General features: G+C 38.2%; 4 protein-coding genes across 5 annotated transcripts; 2 read left to right on the top strand and 2 right to left on the bottom strand.

The window, feature by feature from the left end:
* Positions 1-983: 983 nt before the first annotated feature.
* LOC117637179 (eukaryotic translation initiation factor 3 subunit L) lies at positions 984-4632 on the bottom strand. The gene is made up of 7 exons (XM_034372011.1): positions 3870-4632; positions 3454-3785; positions 2996-3335; positions 2190-2338; positions 2008-2101; positions 1351-1422; positions 984-1256 (listed from the first exon to the last, which is right to left on the bottom strand). The coding sequence occupies exons 1-7, from the start codon at positions 4431-4433 to the stop codon at positions 1212-1214; spliced, it is 1596 nt and encodes a 531-aa protein (XP_034227902.1). The 5' UTR covers positions 4434-4632; the 3' UTR covers positions 984-1211.
* A 697-nt stretch (positions 4633-5329) lies between these two features.
* Positions 5330-9002, bottom strand: LOC117615599. Its single transcript, XM_034345053.1, has 3 exons — positions 8236-9002; positions 6890-6970; positions 5330-6089 (listed from the first exon to the last, which is right to left on the bottom strand). The coding sequence occupies exons 1-3, from the start codon at positions 8609-8611 to the stop codon at positions 5722-5724; spliced, it is 825 nt and encodes a 274-aa protein (XP_034200944.1). The 5' UTR covers positions 8612-9002; the 3' UTR covers positions 5330-5721.
* Positions 9003-10057: 1055 nt separating this feature from the next.
* On the top strand, positions 10058-12585 carry LOC117623540 (D-amino-acid transaminase, chloroplastic). Of its 2 annotated transcripts, none has more exons than XM_034354598.1 (5): positions 10058-10470; positions 10604-10650; positions 10856-11034; positions 11189-11862; positions 12154-12585. In XM_034354598.1, the coding sequence occupies exons 1-5, from the start codon at positions 10266-10268 to the stop codon at positions 12246-12248; spliced, it is 1200 nt and encodes a 399-aa protein (XP_034210489.1). In that variant the 5' UTR covers positions 10058-10265; the 3' UTR covers positions 12249-12585. The 2 variants fall into 2 exon arrangements, with proteins under 2 accessions (XP_034210489.1, XP_034210568.1); XM_034354677.1 differs by having other exon boundaries at positions 10407-10470; positions 10851-11034.
* Positions 12586-14450: 1865 nt separating this feature from the next.
* LOC117637734 (TOM1-like protein 9) lies at positions 14451-20966 on the top strand. The gene is made up of 10 exons (XM_034372723.1): positions 14451-14795; positions 15645-15723; positions 16485-16583; positions 16681-16794; positions 16981-17144; positions 17452-17533; positions 18232-18317; positions 18931-19122; positions 19238-19704; positions 19995-20966. The coding sequence occupies exons 1-10, from the start codon at positions 14695-14697 to the stop codon at positions 20702-20704; spliced, it is 2094 nt and encodes a 697-aa protein (XP_034228614.1). The 5' UTR covers positions 14451-14694; the 3' UTR covers positions 20705-20966.
* Positions 20967-21371: the final 405 nt, after the last annotated feature.

Genomic DNA, 21371 nt, shown 5'->3' with positions numbered 1-21371 from the left:
ATTTAGGCCATGGCCCTTCTTCGTCCCGTTTGTGAGAGCGTGGACTGCCGCTGAATTGTTCCATTCCTTTTAATTTTAATTTGTTTGGGCCTGCGTACCCTCGTGGTTTCCAGTTGTAATTGTTTTTCTTTCTCTATCCAAAAAAAAGAAAAAAGAAACAAAGATGTGCAATTTTGCATCGTTATCACATTACTTATTATATGCATATATAAATATTTCTACCAAACTGTTTGTTTAAGATTAAAAATCTGTTTACGCCCAACAATGAAAGAAAATAACACAATATCAAAGGCTTCAAACAATTGTAAAGAGACACCCAAGTGCGCATTTGAATTGAAATCATGTCTAAGATTGACAAACGACAGAGTAATACGTAATTACTGTCGTCAATGATATTGATTTCCAACAAAAAAAGCACTTGCTTTCCTTTTCGCTATGGTCAATTACTCAATTATTGCGTGCCTAAACTCAGTTTTCCACAAGAAAATCAGATGAAACAAAAACTTAATCGATTACGTTGGCCTTATCTTAAACAGATCGTAGTGTTTCCTCCCAATCTCAATCAGATCACAACCCAACTGATTGCTCCGTTAAAAACAGATCGAATAACGGAGTAGAATAAATTTGTATTTTCTTCTCAATGTTGAAAGAGATCTCAAATGGAGTTTAAAAATCCTATGATGTTGGACTTGTCAATGGCACTCAAAGCCAACTCTGGACCATCCCATAATCGAAACCAACCTATCAATTTACAGCCACCCTCATAATGCATTCTCAATCAATCAGATCAAAGATCATTGTACCAATTAAAAGCACAAAAACGAAAAACTTCAAAGCTCCAGTGAGAATAGAGTAGAGAAAATGACACAAACTGCAATTTAAATGGATATACTTCCCCTTGTTTTTGGGGAAACGCCCACACCAAATTATAGTTCGGATTCGGATCGGCACTCTTAATTTTGTATGGAATTAAAGAGCACGTCTTCAAGAAAAACACTTGCATATTTCCGTGCTAGCAACTTTGGGTAGATAAAAGCCACAACAGGTGAAAATTACATTGTGATTTTAAGAGCTAACCACATTCACTAATTCAAAGGGGCAGGTACATGAAGCAGAGTAATTAGAAAGAAAAAGAATCCCCAAACATCATTATATGAATCTAAATGAGCAAAAATTGCAGGAGAGAGCTAGTCTAAAAAGGGATGGATGACTCAATCCAGCTTTACCCTGTCCATATCATTGATAACCCCTTCAAGCTGCCATGAAAAAAGGAAAAGAATGATTAATTAAACATTTTCTTAATGTTGCTAAATCCGATGGAAAATATGGATAACAAGGAATTGTGCATACCTTCACAATTTGCCGCAAGAAGTAATCCCCATATCGTTTTGCTGGTTTTGATTCGACAACATAAATCAAGTCCTGCAGCAGAATGAAAATATTATATCCAGCAACATGTAAATGTCTTCACTTACCATGTTCCAATATAGTGAATTAATCACATATAACTTAAAATTTCTTGCATATTTAAGTTTTTATTTTTCGGAAAGGGAGACGATTGTCCAATAATTTTCATACAAGTAAGAAAAGGGAATTGTCAGAACTACTTAACCCATTTCCCCTCACGAGCATTCACATCACTTTCTTTCTTCTTTAGGGCATTGAAATACCTCTTGTAGGTCAAACTAGAAATAGAAAACATGGGTTCGCTCAATTTCTATAACATATAATTAGGAATCTCATGTAAATCACATTGAAATCCAAAATCTGGGCTAGGTAACTGCTGTACAAGATTAGCTGATGACTTAAGCTAACACTTTTTCTAGATTTTATAGGGCTGAAATTGATGATTCCTCGAGAAAAATCAAATGAAACAAGTGCCTAAGGAGTTCTAGTTTCTGACATCAGGTCAAATTTAGAGGATTTCCTACAAATATGCGCTTGGAACTTTGTGACCTTACATAAGTTTTCCATCAACAAGATAGAAGATAATAGAAGAAAACGTACATCATCAATATAGAAGTCCACATCAGCATTGGAAATGATTTTTCCGTCAGTATCAACAGCATGTGTCTTGTGCTTGTATGTCAACAAGATAGTCCTATAAGGCAGAATGAAAAAATAACATTATTAAAATATCAAAAGAAGAATTATAGAAACATTACTTAAAGAATATCCTCATCAAGTACCTCAACTTGGATTCATCCACTTCCATGTAGCTTGCTAGCTTCGCAAGAGAGATGGATGAATAGACTTTTAAGAAAGTCCGAATGCCTGATAATAACTGTTGCTGCTTCACTTCATAAAGGAACAGCTTCAATTGAAGTCTATAAGCATCCTGCAAGAAGTAAAATGGCATTTAATAAATTATGTGTGCATGTCCACACACTCATTCACAGAGAGAGAGAGAGAGAGAGAGAGAGAGAGAGAGAGAGAGAGAGAGAGAGAAATATAACGCCCAAAAGAGAGAATCTAATGCAGCAACATGTAGCCTCTAAAGACAAGGTTTAATTTGCTGTCTGGTATGATCTACAAAGAAACTCCACTGTTGATGCAATTTTGGGTATTGCTTTTGGCATTTTCAGTAAGTGCATGTGTCAAACAGCTCAGGAACTGATAATATGCATGTATCACGTCTATCGTCATCTCATGTCAAATGCATGATACAATCCAGAACAGATTATTAAAATTAAACTCCAGAGAAACTCCACCATCTATGGCATTTTCAGCAAGTGTGTTTCAGACAGCTCATGAACTGATACCATGCATATGTATTAAAATGCATGATACAATCAAGAACTGATAATTAAATTATATGCATTATTCTCCTCATAACATATACACAAGGCACTAAATTAGTAATAATCATTTGAGCATCACATTCTACTGTCCTGGAAGCTGACTTCCACTACACCATTTCATATACTTGTTGCTTTCCGAATTGGAAATATTTCAGGCACTGGGTATTTCCGTTTGCCTTGTTGGCCCTACATACCTGGTTGTAATTAACAAGAGGCTCCTCAAAACTTGGAGGGGATGGGGTAATGAACTTAGGGCATGCATACGAGAAGAGTTCATCATAAATAGCAAATGCTTCATCATCGTATCTTTGCATCCTGATCATCTTTTCACCATACTTCTCACGCAACTGAGAGTTCACAGTTTCCTCAACAAGCTTCACCTGTGGACACAGTGAAAGGGAAATTGCCAACAGGGCATACATCTGCTCATTCTTCTTTAGTATCTGCTCATACTGTGGAGACTTCTGATGGTATTGCTTGGTTTTATAGATGTACAACAGAATCTTATTAAATTCACGAATTGCCTCCACGTACCTGCAAGGAAACTAATAATATTTGTAAGGCTCCAAAAACAAGTTTTCACACACAACACACAAACACGCATCAGAAAAGTGAATCAAAATGTTCTTAAATACGAAAGGAGCAATCGTACCTACGCAACATAAGATTAGCAAAACCATAATGATAAATGGTGCTAATGTGGCTTCCAATAACAGTTGTGTAAACACCTTGCTGGGTAATGTCAATGGGCTGCAAGCATTTCAGGCCAGTATGATAATCACCCAAGAGACAATGTACCCGAAGCAATCCCACCATGCTGAAATACCCCAATACCTTCAAAACATTACTCCCACCATTATAATCATACCCATCTGTAGCAGTAAACTGCTCAAGCCCTTCCTTCTCGTGCTCGAGAATCTGAATGATCATGGACTTCTCCACCAGAGCTTGCAAAAAGTTAAGCACACCATACACATTCCAGGCCTGCAACAAAAACAATGAACACAATTCAGGGTCATCTTAGATATCAATGTTCCCCAAATTAGAAATGAAAGTGACGATTCTTACTTGATCAAACTGTCTGAGAAGGGCAATCTCCTGCTCAGTCTTGTTCTTCATCTTAGCTCTGTACTGGCAAAAGCTCTGGAACTGGTACACGAACTCGTCGACCATGTCCCAGAGCCACTGGTTGGGCAGCTGCATATTAACGACGCCGTGGAGGACGACCTGGAAGAGGCTACAGTAATTGTCCCAAGAGTCGATTCTCTGCTTCAGCGTCGGCGACAGCCTGGCGTACAGGTGGCGGAACCATATCTCGCGGTAGAGGAGGCAGAAGACGTGGTCATTGTCGACGTAGTGGGCGACTGCGTCGACGGAGGGCCATGGCGTGTCCTTGAAGAGCCGTTCGGAAAGCGTCTGAAACGACGTCTCGTACATCTGGTGGATCTCGTACACATTCTTCTCGCGGATGTGGCGGTAGAGGTGAACGACGAAAGATTTGACGGAGTCCGGGACGAAGTTCGGGTCGTACCCTAGGTCTTGCGATGGAGGGGCTCCGGACGACGCCTGGCGCTGTGTCGCTGACGTTTCGTCGTAGGTCCCTGGTGCATCTTCGTAGTCGTACGCTGCCATGGTTGGTTGTGGCTTAAGAAATTGAATGTCGTAGGTCCGGAGATGAGCAAAGGGGATGTGCCGCTCAGCCACAGACACTATGCAGAGACGATTAGAGAAGGAGAAGGTGAGTTAGGGTTTTACACTTTCTACTGGAACACAAAACTGACCAACAGATGTCGTAGGATTTGGATTGGGTTTGGTTTGGGCGCATAAGTTGGATTGGGCCTTTTATTAGGGCCTGACCTCAATGGCCTCTTTCTTCTGTTACAAAGGAGGCCAGAGAGGAAACTTCAACTTCAGACTTGGAGAAATTCTTCATCGTTATCGACACACCTTTGGTGGGTAACGTCACTGAAGGGTATAATGTGATTTTACTAGGAAGCAAGGAACTCGAAGTGAGACAGCATTGTCTTTTATTTATTAATATTGTACTAAATTTGTCATCCACTTATATTATAACACATATCAATTCTTATATTATAACACATATCAATGTGATTATGGCACTAAAAATATTCTGTAACGATAGAAACAAACTTGCAAGTGGGCCTATCTTCACTCGAGACTTTATAGAATGGGTATCCACCCAGTTGTAGGTAAGTTTTTTTAAAGAATAAGGGTAAATACTTGCAACCACTAAAGCTACAAGCTCCAACTTTCTTTCCTACTGCATTACATGGTACATGATATGGCTCACCACCACGTTATTGCGTTGAAGAAAAAACGACATTGCATCATCACAAGTAAGCCTGTCGTATGGATTGAGAAGATAATTTGGTAAAAATGTTGAGTTGTGTAGCAATGATAAAAATCTTTGATTATGACAGCACATCTAATTAGTAGATTTGGTCGACAGCCGAAGCAGTTCAACCACAGAGAAACCCAACCCAACCACAGATGACAACGAGATTGAATTAGGGCAAATGAGTCTGGAACAGATTGCTCGGCAAGAGACTTGCAAGTTGCAACAAATGCTCGATTTTCATTTTCACACACGGAAATTGAGAAAGAGACACTGGTTAGATATTCACAGGCAACCAAGATTACCACAGAGGGCGTGTGCAACAGACATGTTACAAAATCGACATGAACCTAAGTCCCGAAATTAGCATTTCACTTTGTGTTACATCACGATCACTAGAACGATTTTAAAGCTGCCACCTTTGATAAGCCAAAATTTGAATTTATACTACTCTATGCTCTCCTGAAGTTGTCAAAAATCTGCCGGAAGCTGTGTAGTTCTGAAAGGCTTCACTTAAACGCCAAACCATTCGCCTGTTAGAATTGGAATTACATGAGAAGGTTCCTAATAACTGTTTGGTTCATCTTCTTCATCGGACGATAGGAGCGACGACCCCATCCATGTCTTAAACCCTTCATTAACCCGCCTTTCCACCTCTGGTGTCACTTCCAAGGGATTCTCCAACATTTCAAGCCCTAGGTTTCGACCACCAAATTCTCCCTCATCAAGGATTGCAGCTGCTCTCCTTCTCAGAAAAAAGGCAGTTCCGCCGTATAGAAGAACCATCCCCCAACACCCACCCTCATAGCACCAGAACAGGGGCATAGAGCAGGAGCTTCCTTGTGTGAGGAGGCTTGAACCAAGAAACAATGCAAGAAGACCAAAAATGACAGCAAAGACAGCATTCAGAATAGAGAGGCATCGAACCCCACCTGCATATTACAATATGAGAGTTCAGACATCACTTAGGTTCTCATGCAACCTAGTCTTTTTGGCCAAATATTAAATCATATAAACAAATGGCTGACATAATTTCTTTTTTTTTTTTAATGCTGGAAAATAATCCATTGAAAACGGAACAGTAATAGTTGAAATTGTATTGCAAAATGCACTTGTGAAGAACCATATAGGATAGAGGGATAATTCCAACATGGAAATAAAGCTTCAAACTATTCAAACTAAAATTAGTTTAGGACACGTTAGTGTGATCTGAGGTTAGGCAATTTAGTTATAGAGCAACATTAGTAAAAAGTTAACGGACAAAAAGGCATGCTGAATTTTGTAATATTAAAAGAAAAATGATATGATAAAAACGATGAAACAATCTGTCCCACAAGAAAAACAGCAACAGAACAGATGAACATCTGTATGCTCATTCTAGCAAGGAATCCCATAAGGAGTGTGAGAACTCTAAAGAGGGAATGCAAGCAATCATTTAGAGCTCTCTCTAATCGGCAAAAGAGATCCTAGCCCAACCTGCCAAATAGCTGTAAGAATCCTAGTTTATTTTATTTACCTGGACTTATTGGCAACTAAACAAAGTATGAACATTTTCTGCAGCACACTAAATTCTTTAGACAGACAGCTTCATTATTTAGGAGTAAAAGCAAGATTCCAAAGAAAACATGACTTGTAACAAGTCCAGTCATACATGATAAAACAATAGAAAATGGCAACGGATGTATAGTGGATACAATAGTTCATTTGAGGAGGAGGGAAGGAGGGAGCATACCTCTTTTTGAAGCACAGTAGTTATTCTCAACTACCTTTAAGCATCCGTGTCTTGTTGGAGCAGAATAAGCAACAGCGATTCCTGCAAACAGATTGAAGCTATGAGAACTTGAAAACCATTTAGCATATCCAAATCAAATTATTGCCCCGCTAATGGTTAAATACAACCCATGTAGAATCATGTGACAATATCCCAATGAACAATGTCCCTTTAACCACATAATATGCCATGCATATCCAATTAATACTAATTTCTAAGCAGAACTCCATGGCTAGGCATGAAGTTGGCCACAAGGAGTGAATCAACCATTCCAGAACCATATATAGCCTTATTTCGTTAGTGAGGTTTCAAATATTGACCCTCGCAGGGTGGACTTTTGGCTTTGATGCATTTCTTGATTTTCCTTTTAAAGAAGCTCTACTCATGCTACAGAATACTGAGAACCAAAGAAAAAAAAATTATTATAAATTTTTTTCAGTTATACACAGAGTTTGCAGGAGTCTTCTAATTCATATACAAACTTGGTAGAGAAAATGATAACCATGTGAAGTGTGACTTGGCGTTACTAGTTACTAGTCACGTCTCTAATCCAAAACAGCCTATGCATTAAGCTTTCATGTTTTAAAATCGCATTTCAAACTTACATTTGCCAAGAGAAGATTTACCCCGTTTCTAGTTTCTAGGCAACAACATCCCAAGGACCCAAGATCATTGAGTTATCCTTATTTTTCCATTAAAGAGATTTAATTGTTCCTTTAGTGTCTTCTCCAACCCACCTAAGTCAGTTCCAGGTACACGTAGCCCTCTGTAAAAGATTATTGAGCTTTTTCCTCGAGGCATGGGTTAATTTAATGCATGTCACCTAGTACTCATACGCCAGCTACAAGCATTCTTTCTACCCTTCTTATCACTTGGTGCGAGCAAGTTACGTCTTTGAACCATAACCATCTTGCATTCTCTACAGAGCTATCAACTTGAATATTATGAGCATGAATCTATTCCACCTTGCCAAAACTCTAATTTATAATTCAAAGATATTTAGACCATGGTTATCCGAGCTAGCAAATCCCCAGTTAGAAATGCCATCAGTACAGTAGTTTTAGTGATTTTACCAAGATTTCACAAGTATCCAAGATTCCCGAAGTCTTTCCTCTTGTTATCACTGATCTCACGCATTCTTTACTGGATCTTTGGCGAAATTTACGACGGTTCCACTTTCCCAAAACCCAAATCAATGAAAGAAAACGCAAAAATGAAAAAATTAACTCCCTCTCTCTTAAATTTATTAGCGCCTTAATAACATATTCAAATTGGAAACAATCAAAGTAGAGCTTCAAGGTTCTTACCCGCAACAAGATACACGAAGGTAGCCAAGAAAATGATCATAGAGGGAACGAACACAACCATCCAATAGTAATCCGCAATCTCTTGATCCGTTAGATAAAACGCTCCGGGAAACGGATCAGAATCGCCCCCTCTCACATTCATCGGTAGAGAATTAAGCCTCCGGTCGCCGCAGAACGGCCGCTTCGCCGGGTCGCCAGGAAACACAATGTTCAAGCTGATAACCGTGCACACAACAACTATGAAACAGACGAGAGCCATGGAAGCCATTAACAGAGGTCTCTGAATCTTGCCCCAAGCTCTGTCTTCTTCCCGGAGGCTCATGTACTCGTGCTTGGGCATGAAGGCCTGGCGAAGCGCGTCGCCGATTATCGCCATTTTGGAACCAAGGTTTGTGCTTGTTCAGTGTTCGTTTGAAGAAACCCTAGCTCAATCGGATTCAAAATGAACTGGCTCTTGACTTCTTGCACTGATGATGGATTGATTGATTGACCGACAGAGGAAACCCTAGCTTCTTCGATTCCCACAAATTTGGGGCTCTTGATCCAAAGTTGGAAGTGTTAAAAATTCAAAAGGAAAATGTAAACCCTAAAATTCTAAAGAAGTATTATGTATGGGAAGTTGGGTGTTGTTGCTCTCAGATATGATCAGCAGCAGCAACATTTTCCCCTTTTTTACGCATGTTTTGGGATTTGGCGGGTTTTGGTGTGTGGTGGCGCGTACACTTCCCAACCGCTTGATTTGCTGGAAAATTAGGTCCTCGCCGTTAAATCATAATAGTTGGCCTTTTGTTTTGTGTTGGAATAATTAGCCTAATTTTGGTTTTTTTGTTGGAGAATGGTGAGTCCACTAACCACCCGTCTGAAACGTAAATCCACAGAATAAAATTAAAATGGCATAAATTCATTATAAGAAACAAGTACCTCATTGACATTTTTTGATTGTTGATACAAGACTTGGAATCACAAATTAAAATTATGTATTTTCTTCTTACATTAAAATAGATTTTAACGAGTTTGCCTCTAATAGCCGTAAGGAAATAGACTCTTCACACTCTTATTTAATGAATCTCCTAAATTTTTTACTTCAAATTGATATAAGAAAATTAACTTTCCAATTAGGTACACTTCAAGCAAAAAAGGAACCTCATCTTTATTTTGTTGTCTTATTAATTAAGAGAGCTCATATTTAGTGTGATGAGAATTTAGGTGAACCATATATGCTTTTGTATGTGTTACGTTTGAGTATTAATTTGTTCAACCAAAAGTTGGCATCAACATTAGCAAAAAAAAATTACATAAACTAATGCCACCTGGACGAGTTTTGAGTTTGAATGCTTAATAACAAATATGTGTGAATTAGGTTCAAATCAGACATTATCTTGTTGAATGGTAGGTTGTGACCAAATGTTAATAGAGCAACCGAAAGTGTACTAACAAAGACGTTTGGCCTTCATTAAGAGTAAATTGTAGGTACTTTGAGTGGTACCCAAATTCCCAATCCACATCAAATGAATGTGAAAAAAAAAAAAAAAAAAAAGCTTCATACTTGTAAATTTTATCATAATCAAATTCGTCCGTATGCATAATCCTTATCTTATAAACAATTATTTACATAAGGTATAAGGAAAATAAACATTTCAGTCATAGGTTCCCATTAAATATTGTTGGCATTTGGGATCAATAATGTACAATCAGTAATGCTATCTCAATCTTATGAAATCCAATTGTTTCCAAGTCATACACATGATCTCTAAACATACTCAAAATTCATCCTCCAAGTACCCGAGTGTAGACTCCGCGCCACCAGAAACCGTGGGTGGTGGCATCCATTTCAATCCCATTATATTATACCGAAGCTGTCGAAGAACGAGATATAAAAAAGTAATGTTGAAGGCGGGACCCACCCTATGATATACAGCCCGGTCAAACGCTTAAAGCTCTGAGCCTTAATCTTTGATCTTACTGCTTCTCTCGGCTCTCTCTCTGATCTTACTGCTTCTCTCCGCTCTCTCTCTCATCGCTTCGCTTCCATGGCTTCCCTCCCATCTCTCCCAAAACCCATCTCGCAAAACCCACACTTTCCCACAAAACCAGCTGCCCATTCACATAGCTTGAACGTAATTCCACGAAAGCATTCATTTTCGGGACATGGGTTGCTTAATTTTCAACATGGGTCGTTCAGAGCCAGAGAGACGAGGGTCATCAGAAGCTCGAACCAAACCGAAGCTGTGCCTGGTAAGTTTAGCTTCCCTGTTCATCTTTCTCGTTAAATTTTTGGAAGAAAACAAATTTTTTTTTTTTCTGTTTTGTAAATTTTTTGTTTTTAATTTAGCTGCTAAGACTGACAAAGATAACATTTTTCTGCCAGATTATAGCATTCAAGTCTCTGATGTTCCACTGCTGACTTGCTCAGAGGTCATTTTCTCATATTTGAAATGTCTTCTTATTTTAAGTTCTTTGCTTGCAGTGAAAGTTAGAAAAATACAGTAAAAAATTGATGAGTAATTGATGCCTTGGGTTGAGACTTGTTTGATTCACGACCAGGCTAGTTTAGAGATTGGTACTAAATAATATTCATATCCAAGAAGTTTTGTTTCTCCCGTATTTCTTTCTAGAAAAGGCAATTGAGAAGCTAAAAACATACCGGGAAAATCGACACGGTAAGCAGCAATATCTCGCTATGTACTCTAGCATTTTTGGAGGAATCACAACTGATCCAGCTGCTATGGTGATCCCCATTGATGACCACATGGTCCACAGAGGGCATGGTGTTTTCGACACTGCTGCTATAAGAGATGGGTTAGTGATTTTGGCCTCGTGATGCCTGCATAAGTTTTGTTGAACACCAAATACGGACTTCGAACACTTGTATGATCTTAACACACGCAAATGGGCCTTTTACAAGTTTTATTTCACTAATTTCAAGTTTCTCTGTATGTTCTGTACATCCTAGGTATCTGTACGAGTTGGACCAGCACCTGGACCGTATTTTACGGTCAGCATCCATGGCCAAAATTGACATACCATTTGATCGAGAAAGCATAAGGAGAATACTCATACAAACTGTGAGTGCTTCCAAGTGCAAAACAGGATCACTAAGGTACTGGCTCTCGACGGGGCCTGGTGATTTTCAGTTATCTCCATCTGGCTGCCATCAGCCAGCTCTTTATGCTATTGTAATCCAAGATCTATCACCGTTCAATTCGAAGGGCATTAAAGTAGTTACTTCATCAATCCCAATAAAACCTCCCCAATTTGCAACCATGAAGAGTGTGAATTATCTTCCAAATGTGCTTTCAAAGATGGAGGCTGAAGAAGAAGGTGCATTTGCAGCAATTTGGCTGGACTGTGATGGATTCATTGCTGAAGGGCCTAACATGAATGTGGCTTTTGTTACAAAAGAGAAGGAACTTGTGATGCCTCAGTTTGACAAAATCCTAAGCGGATGCACAGCTAAGAGAGTTTTGGTTCTTGCAGAAGGGCTGGTGAGGGAGGGTAAGCTTCGGGGAGTAAGGATAGAAAATGTGACTGTTGAGGAAGGGAAGAAGGCAGATGAGATGATGCTTATTGGCAGTGGAATTCTCGTTCGCCCTGTAGTGCAGTGGGATGAGCAGGTCATTGGTGATGGTAAGAACTTCTCTGCACTATGCTGTGCACTTGTAGAATGTTTAACAGGCACAAAGACATACAACATGCACGCATACAAGTACTTGAACAACGTTATAAATCCATACACGCTTTGCACCAAATATTTGCATATATTTTCTAGAATCCTGTTGCTGTGCCTGTTCAGACTGCCCCTTAGATTTCTTTTGAAATGTTTCTTGAACTACTAGTTTCAAATGATATTGCCTGTTCAAATGTTGCTTGTGAAACCTCTGGATTTGATTTACAAAAACATTTGCTTCTTTATTATAGGCAAAGAAGGCTCCTTGACTCAGATTCTATTGAATCTTATTATCGAGGACATGAAATCTGGCCCTCCTACTGTCCGAGAGCCTATTCCTTACTAAGCTGGCACAAGACGGCACCTTCAATTCTGTTGAAATTTCAAGTGCCGGAAATCTATCATTACCCAATTGTGACATTCCTGCCCCGTGCATGCAGCTCTGTCGTCCGGTTGTACTTTGAGACTCATAAGTTTCTTGAATTCTCAACCTAGCTCCTTTTCTCCATTGCTAAGGACTAGAGGAAGGCAATTCTATTATGATGTGTAGCTTCATTTTTCTTTTTCTGTCATTTCAGTGGTGTTGTAAAGGCCAGTCACAGTTTTCATTACTGTTAAGAAGCCAAAACTTCTCTTTATATATGTATTCTATATATGGAATGTTTCAGTGTTAAAAGATTACATGTGCAAGTTTTCACCTTCTCCAAAATGGTAACTAAAGAATTCCTCCTAGCTTCTGAATCTGAACAATAACAAGTCGATGCAAGATTTTATTGCCGATAAAGCATCGAAAAGGTACGTATCTAAGGAAATTCATAGGAAATTTCAATTTCATCTATACAAGTTGATCATCGAGGTAAAAATTCTAGGGAAAATAAAACATGGTCGTATTCACTGTTTGACATGTTATATTATTAGATTGTTAATATAAACTATATCAAACGAATTTTTTTCTGAGTATATGGTTTTGATGAAATAAGGTCAGCATAAAAAGTAGCTTTCAATTGAGCATATATTTTGTCTTCCTAGCCCCCACTTGGAGACCATGGAAAGGAAATTATTGAAATTCAATATGCCTTTTCAAACACACCAAAAAGAAAAGACAAATTACCGATTGCATGATACACTAACATGATTTGATCAAGGAACTTAAGGGGGGCAAATCCTAAGTTTATTTATAATTATTTTTTAAAACCTAGTGGAGCATTTGTTCTTAAATATATGCTGCATCCACCTAGTTGTTACCTAAGCCAAGGCTTAACAAAAGGGGATGCTTATTCTAAACCAATAATTGTCACGGGCAGAGAGCATAGCTTTTTATAGTGGGGTAGGTTCCAGTTGTTTCATTTTCTGTGGCTTTCTGTTTGGATCTTCTTCATCGTTTGCCGTTGTTTAGATACTGAGAAAAATAAGATCAAACTTCTAAATAAAAAGGAAAAAAAAAATTTGTGGACTTTACCATTTGTTGGTAACAGAAGTGATAATTGTGATGGATTTGGATTGATTCACTCTTAAACTGCAGCCAAACTAACTAACCGTTGAGCAATGCGATTTGGTTCGGTTTGAGCTAAATTTCATGAGAAAAATCGTGTTAGTTTGTGCGAGGATGTGAATAATTGTCTCACATTGGCCAATGGAGTATATTGGAAAATGTCATCGACTTGTAGACCCGTGGTCTTAGATTCGGACCCTCATGACACCTTGGTAGTGTGTATGTGCGAAACTCCCCTCCCTTTGAGATTATATATAATTTAAACTATTATTTGTATTAAAAATAAATAAATAAAACTCTTGCATTGGAATGTGAGGGGGTTATAAAAAGTTGGGTTACTCTATAAATTATCAATTGATTTTGAGATTTACCTAAGTTTTTGTTAGTTTGAACTCAAATTATATCAACGAGTTCTCGTGACATAGAAATTCTGAATATATATTTCGTAAAGAGTAATGCTACACTTACCACATTATTATCAAATATTTCTATATCACATGATGTGGCATATTCATATCATATACCACATCAATTAAATGAATGAAGTGTATTTTAATAAATAAAATTAGAGAAACAGAAACTAGTATTTTACATGATGTGGTATGTACGTATCAGCTGCCACATCATGTGATATAAAAAATGTGGTAAGACTAATATTATTCTTTCATAAATGACAATTATAAAATCAAATACGATTTAAGCTCAAGTCAATGATTCATTCCATCCATCCAACTCGTCCTAACTACACCTTAACCTTAATCACTTTTTTATAATCAGATCATCTTTAGCCATCTTTTATATTTTAAAAATCAAATATAAAGTCCGCATAAAAATTTAAATAAAAAAAAATGTATCAACAAAGTAAAAAATAATTGAATTATAAAGTCGGTGACCCCCATGGATAACAGAAATTAAAAACAGTCAACCGTTGATGAAAAAAGTACGCCAAACAAACGGTCTAGGAGAAGTACACCTCCCTACGGCACGGGAGGCTCCGAACTTCCAATACGTGGCCCTACGTGATTGGCCCGTCAAATCTAATTCCGTCCCCGAAAAACAAAACAAAGAAAAAGGAAAAAAAATCGGTTCCTCAACAGAAAAGAGGAAGCCAGCGATCTCACACAGAGAAAGAGTTTTAGAGCGAGAAAGAAACAGAGGGAGACAGTTCTAGAGAGAGAAGCGAAAAGCCGGAATATTCCGTCGTATCATTGGAGTACTCTGCGATCTTGGCGGCAAAGAGTTCACGGTGAACGGAGGCGGGTCTGGTATTCGGATCGGGGCGACTTTCGAGTGAGCAGAAATGGTGAATTATATGGTGGAACGCGCTACGAGCGACATGCTCATCGGCCCTGATTGGGCCATGAACATCGAAATCTGTGACATGTGCAACCACGACCCTGTGTACGCGTCGCACTCGATTATAATCTCTCTTACTTGTTTATTTGATCACTGTCCCATTTGTTAGTTTTACTATGTTTTTGATGTGTTTGTGATTATGCCTCATCTATATGTATAATTTAAATCAAACTGGGAGTGAGGGATGGGGGTTGAATTTGATCGAACAGTTAATTTGTGTTTGGTTGCCGAGAATTGAAGGATAGAAACCCATAAAAAGTGAGAACAAAGAAGAGAAAATAACAAAATTTGAATTCTACGATTTATTACAATTTGTTTTATAAGAATTGGATCTGGCTGCGAGCTCTGCGATTTGGTGGGTTCAATATGCGTGGCTTTGGATGTTTGGTTCTTTTGGCATTTGTTCAGCTGCAATGTTATTCAATTTGATGCATATTAATGGGTTTTTTGAGTGATAATAAGTGATTAGTATGTGTTAATGAGCTAAATGTTTTACAATTGGTCGTCGGATTAGTAATACTTGTCATTTCGTATTTTTCTATTTTCATATTCGTATGGCTTAAGTGGTTTGTAGTAGCCATGTGATATGATTTGCGTCGAAAAGTAAGCAAACCATTGAAGTAGAACTGCCCAAACAATAGAAGTAGGAAAACATGTATTGATATGAGAATGCTTTTTCATATTTAGAATGTAAACCAAGCATGTCTGACAATATAAGTATTATCATAGTTATGTATTTAAAATGAGAATGCTTTTTCTTCGTCTTTTGTGCATTTCAAGTGTTGGTGCTCCAACTTCTAATTTTAGTTATTGTTACGGGCTACTGGATGCATGTCTACCTCAAGTGATTCTTTTTGTTCTAGATTACCTAGATTGAATGTTTTCACATATCAGGCAAGCAAAGGATGTTGTTAAAGGTATAAAGAAGCGCCTTGGAAGTAGGAATTCAAAAGTTCAACTTCTAGCACTTACAGTAAGCTCCACAGGACTTGTCTCAGTTTAATTAAATTAGTTATCCATCCTTGTTGTTTCGCAGTACATAATTTTTCATGTTTTAAACTTTCTTCCTTTCTTTAGCAGAAATTTTAGGTCACAATTTGGTTCTAGGACTCCTATTGATTAGTGTTATTGTCTTCAAATCAGTCATATATTTATTGTGCGCTGTAATATTAACAACTGTAGATGCTTACTTTTTTGGAGAGTGATATGATATGAGTTTACTGGCTGAGTTGTGCTAGTGGTTCAATTAGCTTATGGGAAAACTGACTCAACGAGTGCATATGTGTGTATCATTGAGTCTCGGAAGGGTCTTGTAATCTGTTATATCCTTACTCAGTTTCTTGTTGTATGCTTAGTGAACTTCTAATACAAGTGCGACTCTCATATGGAACAAATAGGGTGACATTTTCGTAAGCTGTGAACACAGTGAATTTACTTAGTATGGACTTGGTCCCGATGTGAATCACTCTCACATGTTTATGCGTGATACGCAGTTTATAGAAGTGTAAAGAAATGAATGGCTTACATCCAACATTCTAGAAAGTTGGTGGATTCAAAAGTTAGATGCATAAAAGAACTAGTTGGTGTGTATACTGGAAATCTGACTGACATTGTATGTTAAATTTCCGTCTGCAGTAGATGCCATTGATATAGTCACATCTTTTGTCATTTTTAACGACTTTGTATTACAGAGGTCTAAATTGGTTTTATGTTGGTCTGTTTGCTACATTCTAGCTGCTGGAAACAATAATAAAGAATTGTGGAGACATTGTTCATATGCATGTAGCAGAGAAAGACCTCCTCCATGAGATGGTAAAAATAGTAAAAAAGAAGGTATATTTGTCCCTCAAATGATCTGATCGCCTCTTAATGCTATACATTGATCACTTTTGTTGAAATTTTCTTATAGTATTTATGATGCAAATTGTAGCCGGACTATCATGTCAAAGAGAAGATATTGATCCTGATAGATACTTGGCAAGAAGCTTTTGGAGGGCCAAGAGCAAGATATCCACAATATTATGCTGCATACCAGGAATTGTTGGTATGTTTATAAAGAAAATCTCTCTTGAAGCATCCCAATTAATAGAACAGCTTCATTGTTAGACCGAAATATGAGAAGCATTAATATAAGCATAATCAGTATGAAATTTTTTATTTCCTTGATTATATTCTGTTGTAGTGCTTTTTTCTTCAACATTCTCTGAGTCTAATCGTTTATTTTATTCAGCGTGCTGGAGCAGTATTCCCTCAAAGATCTGACTCAGCTGCACCGCCTGTATTCACGCCACCCCAGACACAACCATTGACATCATTTCCTCAGAATTTGCAAAATCCAGATTTTCCAAAAGATGCAGCTGAGCCTTCTGCAGAAGCCGAGTTCCCAACCTTAAGGTGCATATGTAGCTCCTCTTTTGTTCTGGATGGAAGCAATAAATATTCTATTAGTTTAGCAGTTTAGCTGACCTTAGATTATACTTATTTCCTAGTGGGCTGATTAAAGTTGCAGACTGGGATTTTCCCATTCTACTCTGTATGTTCGTCTTAAGAAATGTAATAGTTGGAGGTTCCAAGGACAACAGTAGTCAAAATGAGAGTTAGCAGGAAACTGCTATTTTTCTTTATAATGTACAGATGATTGAACTATTGCATAACATCCATTCTTTTCTTGTTTTTTAATTGAGAGTTTTTTTTTTTTTAGCTTGACGGAAATTCAGAATGCACGGGGTATTATGGATGTCTTGGCGGAAATGCTAAGTGCAATTGATCCTGGGAACAAAGAGGTATATCTCTCGATTTAGATGAAGAAAATACTATTACAATGTGATATTCATTAGTGATGAAACTAAAATGCTATTTTACCTGTCAAAACCAATGTGAAGTACTTACTGAAATGGGAAAACAGGTGTATCAACATCTTATGACATTAATTCCTCAAAATATGGATTCGGAAAGTTAAAGTATTGATAGGTCAAAATCGAACAAGTAGTCTGTTGTTGCCGGTGAGTGTATCTTATCTATATAGGAAAGCCCTACTTAACTGAATCTACTTGGATCTGTACTATGAGGAGATGTGGCATTGAGGATGATGCTTGAATTATCATTGAAGAATTAGTAGGATTGAAGAGGTTTTGTAGATTTTCTGGAATTGGATGAAGACTTGAAGAAATGTTATTAGAGGAACACGCCTTGAGGCAAGTATAACTCATGCAGAGCAGGTGAGGCAGAAAACTGTGTAGCTTGTTTAGAACAGTTGACTAGAGATGTATTAAGTGGCATTATCAAAATTTTAAGCTCATGTCAAGAAATGTACAAGGGGGGTCTGTTGTAGTTTGATAGGTTTAGTAATCTGATAATAGAGATACTTTTAGCATTTAAATTTGTACGGTTCTAGATTTGAACCTCATTTTAGCATCTTTTGCAATTCTCAACTTAATCTCCATTTGCATGTTGCTCAAATTTATTTATTTTCAACCTGCAGGGGCTTAGGCAGGAGGTTATTGTTGATTTGGTTGAGCAGTGTCGTACATATAAGCAGAGAGTGGTACACCTTGTTAACTCGACTTCGTAAGGACGCGAACTTCTTTCCCCACTAACCTTTCAGAAAATATATATGTAACATCTAATGAAAGTTGAATTCTAAAGATGAGTTATTTCACTTATTTCTTGTTGTTTTCAATTGAAAACAGCAACACAACATATAAGTTTCAAGCCAGCTTCCTAGATGACTGACCATTTATTCCCTTTAATGGACAATACCAATAGATGTATAGTTGGATAATTGATGACTGCGGGTAGTTAAAAGTTGGAAGGGACAATACCACACTTACTGCATTCTGCATGGAATCCCATTCTTCTTCTTGAGTCTTTTCAGAATAACTATAAAATACCCTTGAGTGGATAATATAGTTATATAATTATGAGAAACGGAACATTATGAGGATATGTTATATTGAGAACATGCAAGGTTAGGCATAACGCCCCAGCCCAACTAAAGAAAAGGTAAAGGTTCTATGCAGACAAAGACGAGGGTTGAACTTTAATAGGAGCCATAGGAGATTAGCTTGCATGGTAGAGCTTAATGAAACATTGTGAGGATGGGTTCTGTGTTGTTTTCTTTATTAATTAACCACCATGGTGAGTTTTGCCTATTTCTTTGCTTATCAAAAGTTTATGTCAGGGATGAATCACTTTTGTGTCAAGGACTAGCGCTGAATGATGATTTGCAACGTCTTCTAGCCAAGCATGAAGCCATTGCTTCAGGAAATCCAGTTCAGCCAGATAAACCCAAGTCAGGACCTTCTGGAGCACTTGTAGATGTTGGTGGTCCTCTAGTTGACACTGGAAATGACAACAAACAGCTAGATGGGAGGTAATTAGGGTTTTAAGCACATTCTGAACAGATTAGTAATGCCAATGACCATAGAAACTAGTAATCCAGCGTTTGTGTAACCATAGACACTAGTAATGCTGGTAATTTTTTGCAGATCTACCTCAAGTGCCGGTGCAGGGTCTAATCCACTTAATCAGTTATTGCTTACTGCACCTCCAGCTACTAATGGTCCAACTCCAACAACAAAGGTTGATCCCAAGATGGATCTTCTTAGCGGTGATGACTTTGGCTCACCAAAGGCAGATTCACTGGCTCTTGTTCCTGTGAGTGGTCAACAGCCAACCACTCCTGCATCTCAGCAGAATGCCCTTGCTCTCATGGACATGTTTGGCAGTGAAAATGCTCCAAATTCTGTTAATGTAGCTAGCCAAATCAATCCTTCACCACCCCAATTCCAACAGCAGCAGAATTTTCAAGCTTCACAAGGAGGTTTTTACCCAAATGGAAGTGCCCCAAACATGGGGGGGCCTCAGTATGAACAGGCACAGTACACACAAGGTGCTGGTCCTGCCTGGAATGGTCAGATTGTGCAGTCGCAGCAGCCACCTTCACCAGGCTACGGTGCACTTTTCAATAAGCTTTTCAGTCTCACATTGCATTTACATTCTTTTGCGTATAAGAAGATGCAATCATGGCATGACACATCACTTTGTTTTAATTTCTTTATCCGTTCTTTTGGCCTAGTCATTTTATTAGTCTTCTATTACAAGACTGAAGTGTAATCTTTCAATATCTCCTGACTAGTGCAAGTGATGTTCTTGCTATTGGTGATTGCATTAACCATAAAGAATGTTTATGCGTTTTATGCTCTTAGAATATTGTAGCCTCTAACATTTCACATGGTTGGGCAGGTTCACCAACTAATGGATCATTACCACCACCTCCCTGGGAAGCTCAGTCAACAGATGATGGTATCCCAGTCGCAGGTCCTCGATACCCTCAATCACCAGTGCAAGTTACTACCAAGGTGGTTGTCACACATGGGCAGGGTGGTTTCAATCCCCAGGGACCTCAACTGACAGGGACTGACCAGGTAGTAGGTATGTACATCCAGCCAATTACGACCACCCATTTGTCAGCAATCAACAACCAGGTTGGTCCAAGCAGTCATTTGGGTTTGCCTGCTCAACCAGTACAAGGGCCATATACGGGTATGACTCCGCAGGCTATTCAAGCAGGCCAGATGACATCTATGTATCCTCAACAAATGTATGGTAATCAAATGGTCCCCTATGGCTACGATCAGCAACAGCAACAGCAGCAGCAGCAGCATCAAGCGTATGCCCTTCAGCAACAGCAACATCAACAAGCGTATGCACTTCAGCAACAGCAACAGTATGCCCTTCAGCAACAGCAACAAGCATATGCCCTTCAGCAGCAAATGTATGGTCTTTCTGTTAGAGATGATAATAGTATGAAAAACTCATACCAGGTTTCCGCTCCATCTTATGTTACGCCCAGCAAGCCATCCAGGCCAGAGGACAAGCTATTTGGAGACCTTGTTGACTTTGCAAAACTCAAGCCAACTAAACCCACCTCTGGTGCAGCCGGTAGCGTCTGAAGTTATTATTGGTTTCCTGTCTTTTTACTTTTCTTTATTTTGACCAACTTAAATTTTTTTCCTTCTTCTCCTCTTTTTTTCTTTCATCTTTGGTCTTTTCTCAATATATATAATTTTTTCGTTGAGCTGTTGGCTCCATATCTGGGTTTGTGCTTGTATGGCATTGGGATCATGTACATTCTTTGTAGAAAAAACCCGATAAAAATGGGAGACTTCCATGTGATTTAGATTGAATTGATGAGATTTGCTTTCTCTTCGTTTTTGTGCACTTTCTTGACTTGCATTTTATTCTTAGGTGGCTGTAAATTGTAGTTTCAAGACTCAAAGACTCGTTTGTCATTTTTAGTTTTGTGCCGCGTTTTTACGCCACAATATTTTACCTACAAGTTGTTGCTTCTTGGCTTGTGATCATCGTATATTAATTAGAAATTTTCAGAAGAATAAACGTTTATTCTTTCTTTTACAACCAAATTTCAATGCTTCCATTCACTTGTAATCTTCTTTTGTCTAGGGAGGGAGCAGGAATGCAGAAGAATGAAGTTTACCGTTATATATTGAAGTCACAAAAACGAAATTTAGTTATGAACGATGGTGTTTCTTGCGTCTCTTTTTTTTATTATTAATTTTTTATACAAGCGATATTGAGAAAGGAGAATCAAATCTTTTT

Source organism: Prunus dulcis, chromosome 1, assembly GCF_902201215.1.
Source record: "Prunus dulcis chromosome 1, ALMONDv2, whole genome shotgun sequence".
NCBI lineage: Eukaryota > Viridiplantae > Streptophyta > Magnoliopsida > Rosales > Rosaceae > Prunus > Prunus dulcis.
This window is presented reverse-complemented; position numbering and strand designations above follow the sequence as displayed.